This window comes from Xyrauchen texanus, chromosome 15, assembly GCF_025860055.1.
Source record: "Xyrauchen texanus isolate HMW12.3.18 chromosome 15, RBS_HiC_50CHRs, whole genome shotgun sequence".
In the NCBI taxonomy this organism is placed as follows: domain Eukaryota; kingdom Metazoa; phylum Chordata; class Actinopteri; order Cypriniformes; family Catostomidae; genus Xyrauchen; species Xyrauchen texanus.
In genome coordinates this window covers 27,671,332-27,678,110 of record NC_068290.1, presented here as the reverse complement: position 1 = coordinate 27,678,110, position 6,779 = coordinate 27,671,332, and the positions used below count along the sequence as shown (strand labels likewise).

Sequence of the window (6,779 nt, the reverse complement as noted above, 5' to 3'; positions counted from 1 at the left end):
CTTCATGCATGAGACAGTGGAGGAAAGCCCCGGCAAGAGAGAAGAGAAAAATTGTGGTAAGTGTGAGCCCAGTATCACCCACATGATGCTCTGAGCAACACTGGCATTCACAAAATTGTTGCATCTTGACATTTCAGAAGAAAAGTCAAGGATTCTCAATATAACATTAAAACCTAAAGACCCCTTGAAATCAGTTGATGAGAAGTTTTCTTTTGAATCAGGAAGTTTCAGCGGGACACATTAAAGGACTCGTACCTTGTTTTAAATAGCCAATAGGCTTTCGTTACGTCACATACTGCAACATTTTTTAAATTATACAACAGTTAGTTCCGGTCCTTGAATCTGATTGGACAAAACTTTGTTGATTGTTCCAGCAGCGCTGCTGATGTCTCAGAACAGCAGCACCCTGACTCTTTACAGTTTTTTTATCACTCCGCTTGTGTATGTGGCGTTCTAAAATGTATGAGCAGCGCATGTGTTTTAAAATCAGCTAGATGTTTCCCTGTGACATTTTTATTTGTTGTGAGCCAGTTGCATTAACAAAGTTCATTGGAGGCAGTGCTGTCAGTCAGCGAGCGACTTTTTTGAAGCCATCAGTGTTCTCTCTTGCTCCATGATCGCTCAGATTACACTATTCTACAGCTTGGAAATAGAGTTAAACTAACAGCTTCAGCATTAAGGCTTCATATACTCGTGGTGCTTACCTCCCGGAGATTCCGCAGTGGGAACAGATGTAAACATTTAACATGGTGGAGGAGAGAATGAACCGGCTACCACAAAGTAATCAGGAAGGACCCAGCTCGAATGGCTATTTTTACAAAGAAAATAGGATGTATTTGACCAAAATTCCATTATCTTCAGCAAGCTGACTAACTACACTAACACTACAGCTGAGGAATAGAGTTAAACAGCTATAGCTTTACTGTTCATCTCTACTTGGGAGTCATGACAGATTCAGTTAATTGTTCTCTCTCTCACACACACAGGGTGTGTTGTATTTCAGAGATTTCTGATTTTGCTTCTCTACATTTAGATGGGTCTTTAGGTATTTATACAGTATACAGGGTTCATACAGATGTTTTAAGTTAAATCCAAGGACTTTTCAAGCACATTTTTATTTGTTTTCATGGACTATCCTTGAGATATTTATTTGTTAATTTTAAATAAAAATGTTTTATTCATTCAGTTTTTTTTTTTAAACACCACTTTTTACAAGTACAACATATCTCAATGTGCATCTTTAACTATATATTTTCACAGTAGCAATTCTTGGTTCATTCGTGACAAAATTTTAGTGTGCTCCCTTAAAACATACTTCTCTTTTCAACAAAAGTGAATATCTGGGTCCGTAAACAGTAGTCCACATGACTCATGTGCTATGTTCCATATTATCTAAAGTCACACAACAGATTTATGTGAGGAATTGACTGAAATTGCAAATGGGCCAGACTCAAAAAATGTTGAATTTCCAACTTTCCAAAATATTTTAATTTTCCATTCAGTTCAGATTTTGCCTTTAAACGCTGAGGGTAAACATTCTGTAACATGTTGACATACATTTTTATTCATAAAGGACAACTTGGCTGTTTTTGTTCTTTCATTATTTTATTTTGTTTCATGAATTAGTTAACACTAATGAGGGTTAAATGGGTTACAGCACCACGGTTTGAGGGTTCAATGGTATACAACGCCAAATATTTTTTTGCTAAAATATTAGTTAAAATGTGAATTAATAACTTTTTAACATGCTGGGAAAAATCACTATATGCATATTTAAGCATACTCTGAACTTTTACCTTAAATATTATTTTGCAAATGTTTTTGTATATAAATTTTTTTTAAACATTAAAAGGTTTACAACAATACCACTCTTTTAATTTTTTTTTTAATAATAATTTTGTTTTGCTTTTTTGCACACTTGTTTGTCCTTGCACTAATGCTTGTATAAAAAATATGAACAAAATAAATACATAAATAACTTTGCATGTCGTAGAAAATGTGTACCAGATGAAGGGGACAAAGATTTTTGTCAGGCAATTGACAATTTCAAATATATTTTCAAAAACATTTGCAAAACAATAAAGCCATTTCATATAATTAAATATTAGGTTAATGAATGATACCTTTTTTCACTATTTGAAAGCTTTTTCATGACTAAAAAATTCAAGGGACATGTTTGTCAACATATTTTGATATTGACCCAAATGTCAGAAATAACCTATTTTGTGAGACACAAAGCTGTCTTTAAACAAGGGAATGCTAGACGGCTCACAAAACAGAATCCTCCATTGATTTGCATTCAAATCTCCCAAAAACGTTTTACATAATTTTTATTTTTTTCAATCTGGAGAGTAATTCTAAATTAAAACTGATAGTTGCAAGATTCATACTTGTTAAATCTGCCACAGCAGTATCTTTAAAATATATAATTTTTAAATCCTCCAGTAACAATTGATTGTGATTGCCCATTCTTAACAACACTGACAAAAGTAACGGGTGCCACGTGACAGCGCCATCTATGCGCTGTCATCGTGTTTTTCCAAAAATAAATAAATACATTTAAATTTATTAAATTATATAAGCAACGTATTTTATGATTTTCTGTAATTCAAGAACTTTTTAAGCACCTCAGTAAAAATTGCTATTTTTAAGGGTTTTCCTGGACTTAAATTTGAAAAAGCCAAATTCAAGTATTTCAAGCACCTTGTATGAACCCTGTGTAAAATAAAACAAAAATACTAAGTAAAAAAATTATTATTTGCAGTGCAGCCATGAACCTACTTGCTAGTCGGTGGCAGGTGGTAAAAGGGGGAGGAACATCCTCATTCTAGAGAGCAATTGGTTGAACAAAATTCTATATAGTAAAAGACGACTCATTCAAATTTTTGCTGTGTGTTCCAAGAAGAGGGAAAAACTGGTACATTAGCATATAGCTGGCGTCAAATCTAATAGGCATGTACTAAAAGCAATAAAACTTGATTTCATGGGGTCTTCAATATGGTTACTGCATATAAACTTGCATTTTGTCATTAGAAATGACTTTTTCCTGAGAGAACGAGTTCTGAACAAGTTACAAAATTTGTAATAGCGGTGCTGCAATATTTTATGCTGACTGTGAAACCTATAACTTTTATAGATCTTAAAAGTGTTGATGCATAAATCTATTGAGTAGCATACAGTATTAATCTTCATTTAACTGCCTTACATTTCAGAAACCCAAGAGAACATTTGCCTTATTTTTCTGACAGCAACATTGCAATAATCTTCGAGGCGTTTACTACAAAGCTTTGCTAGGATCTGATAAATCATTTAAAATACGCCATCAATTGCTGTTTAATCTGACCTAGAATACTCTCTTATATTAAAAATGTGGTTAGAATACAACTTTGAGAGCATTTACACTCCTTGTTAAATTTACAAGCAGAATAAAGCTGTTTGTTAAGGGACAGTTTTATATGACAAAATCAGACAATGAGCTTGTTTATGCCCAAACTCTGCTGAAGAAAAAAAAAAAAACAGCTTAAACTAGCCTAATGTGGTAAACTGGACTCCCATCCTGACCATAAATAGAATTAACTGCTTTGATGGTTTTAGAGAGGTTTTGGGTGCTGAGAGACCAGCTAGCCACCCAGCTAAACACAAGCATGGCCAGTTTGGGAAGCCAGCAAAATCAGCTTAAACCAGATAAAACCACCTTAGGCTGGTTTAAGAAGTAGTTTTTTGTTTTGTTTTTATATTTATTTATTTTTAACTTATTGTTAAAACATATTGTCTACTAGAACTCAATAACAGCTCATTGTCACTACCAGACTAACTCTATAATTGACTTCAGCAGTTCAGTATCCATGGTTACCTTTAAAACTAGATGTACATTTCAATAAAATTGAGAACTCTTAAGAGGATTACCTCCAACGTTGTACCCAAGGCAGGAGTTCTGGTCACAGTAGCCGGGGGGTCCTGCAGGGCCAGGGTTACCAGGGGTACCTGGGCGTCCAAAGGTGCCCTGAATGCCAGGTCTCCCTGGAGGGCCCTGACTGCCTGTCCGACCTTCTCCAGGAGGCCCTGAGAAAGTAAGTACAGCTTTGTTTATATACTGCAGCTCCTTTTAAAACTTAACTTAAAACTTTACAGAACATATATACATATTTATGTAAATAAAGATTTACGTACATAGAAACATATTAAGGAAATAAAAAATTTAATAAATATAAACAGGAAAAAATAAGAGTGTACTAAAATTAGGCTTTAAAATAAAATAGAAAATGCTAACTGAATCAACTGCAAGTTGCAGTTTGGTGATCTGAGTGAACTAAGTGGGTATATTTCATATTCATATTGCTATGGTATGTAGGGGCCACCATAAATAACTTTCAAAATCTCTAAGATTTTGAAATCAATTCTGTAAGACACAGGTAGCAAGTGAAGGGATTTAAGTGTTGGATTTAGTAGAAGACATTGGACATTGTCTGTTTGCCTCAAGAAACCCAGCTGAGCTCCACACCCATAGTCTGTCTGGCTTTATTCCTCACAAAACACAGTGCAGCAGTCATCAATAGTTTTCTTCACATTTGTTTTTAATGTGAAACACATCCCTTTTTTCCTACATAAGTAGCCCCTGCCATTCCTAATCCTTCCTCGGATGTCATTTGTACTTACAACTCCATGGATTTAATGAATCTCATTTGTGAGGAGTATTGATCAAACCACAATTAGCAGTGAGCAGACACTGACATTTTTCAAAGTCTACTCGATAGCGGTTCAGCTAAAATCGATATGAAAACATTTCTATCTGACCCAAATATTGTTTCAATATCTACTTGATATTCTAGACAGGAATCAAAGGAACCAAAAACAGATCAAGATGCTGAGGTTATTAAAAGTTTCAAGTTTGTTTTTTCTATGAGTGACATTTAATAATGGAAATTCTTGTAGTCTGTGCAATATGAAGATGCTGAACTCTGCTTTTTCCAATTTGGATGGAAATGAATTTTTTACTACTGTTTCCAATTGCTTGAGGACAAAGAAGTCCTTGTTATTGACATAAATTAACATTTTAACAAAAAAGGTCAATCTCAGTACTCTTGACACAACCTTTAAACAGAACAAGAGGAAAGAAAAAGACACATAAAAAAATCACATAAATGCAGGATAAAAGTAATCCATATGACTAAATCTATGTCTTCAGAAGCAATATAACAGGTGTGGGAGAGAAACAAATAAATGTTTAGTTGAAGTCAGAAGTTTACATACACTGATGTTGAAGTCATTAAGACACATTTTTAAGCACTCCACAGATTTCATATTAGCAAACTATAGTTTTGGCAAGTCGTTTAGGACATCTACTGTGCATGACATGAGTAATTCTTCCAACAATTGTTTACAGACAGATTGTTTCACTTTTAATTGAATATAGCACAACTCCAGTGGGTCAGAAGTTTACAGTGGTGGCCAAACGTTTGGGATAATGAACAGTTGTGTCAGAAGGAAATTGGTATTTTAATTAAATAAAGCGGTATTCAACTGATCACAAAGTACAGTCAGGATATTACTGATGTAAAAAACAGCACCATCACTATTTGATCAAATCTAGACAGGCCCCATTTCCAGCGGCCATCAATCCAACACCTTAACCTTGAGTAATCATGCTAAATTGCTAATTTGGTACTAGAAGGTCACTCACCATTATATCAAACACAAATGAAAGCTATTTGGTTCATTAAATGAAGCTTAACATTGTCTTTGTGTTTGTCACATGCAATAGACTGGCATGCCTTAAGGTCAATATTAGATAAAAAAAAATGGCAAAAAAGAAACAGCTTTCTCTAGAAACTCGTCAGTCAATTATTGTTTTGAGAACTGTACAATGCTTGAAATTGCTAAAAAGCTGAAGATTTCATAAAAGGTGCACACTACAGTCTTCAAAGACAAAGGACAACTGTCTCTATCAAGGACAGAAAGAGATGTGGAAGGCCCAGATGTAAAACTAAACAAGAGGATATGTACATCAGAGTCTCTAGTTTGAGAAATAGAGGCCCCGTATACAACAGTAAAGAGAAGACTCAACTCATGGGAAGAATTGCAAAGAAAAAGCTACTTTTGAAACAGAAAAACAAAAAGAAAAAGGTTCGCGTGGGCAAAGAAACACAGACATTGGACAACAGATAATTGGAAAAGAGTGTTATGGCTCTTAACCCCACTGAGCTTTTCTGGGATCAGCTAGACTGTAAGGTGTGTGAGAAGTGCCCGACAAGACAGCCACATCTATGGCAAGTGCTACAGGAAGTGTGGGATGAAATGTCACCTGAGAATCTGGACAAACTGACAGTTAGAATACCAAGGATTTGCAAAGCTGTCATTGCTGCACGTGGAGGATTTTTTTGATGAGAACTCTTTGAAGTAGTTTAAGAAGTTCTGAACATTTATTTTGTCAAATTGTAATAGTAATTTTTCAATTTATGAATGTCCTGAATATACATTGTGATCAGCTGAATGCCACTTTGGTGAATAAAAGTAACAATTTCTTTCCATAAGAGCAAAATCTGTACATTATTCCAGACTTTTGGTTGCCAGTGTACATACAAGTTAACTGTGCCTTTGAGCAGCTTGGAAAATTCCAGAAAATGATGTCAAACCTTTAGGCAATGAGCCAATTAGCTTCTGATAATGGCTAATTGGAGTCAATTGGAGGTGTACCTGTGTATGTATTTTAAGGCCTACCTTCAAACTCAGAGCCTCTTTGCTTGGCATCATGGAAAATTCAAAAGAAATCAGCCAAGACC

General features: G+C 34.8%; 1 protein-coding gene across 4 annotated transcripts in view; it reads right to left on the bottom strand.

Moving 5' to 3' along the window:
• Positions 1–6,779, bottom strand: part of LOC127656031 (collagen alpha-1(XIV) chain-like) — a 197,028-nt gene that overhangs the window by 3,351 nt on the left and 186,898 nt on the right. For all 4 annotated transcript variants that reach the window (XM_052144161.1, XM_052144159.1, XM_052144160.1 and 1 more), the window contains one exon: positions 3,907–4,062. In XM_052144161.1, coding sequence (XP_052000121.1) covers positions 3,907–4,062 — 156 coding nt within the window. The remainder of the gene's footprint in view (positions 1–3,906; positions 4,063–6,779) is intronic.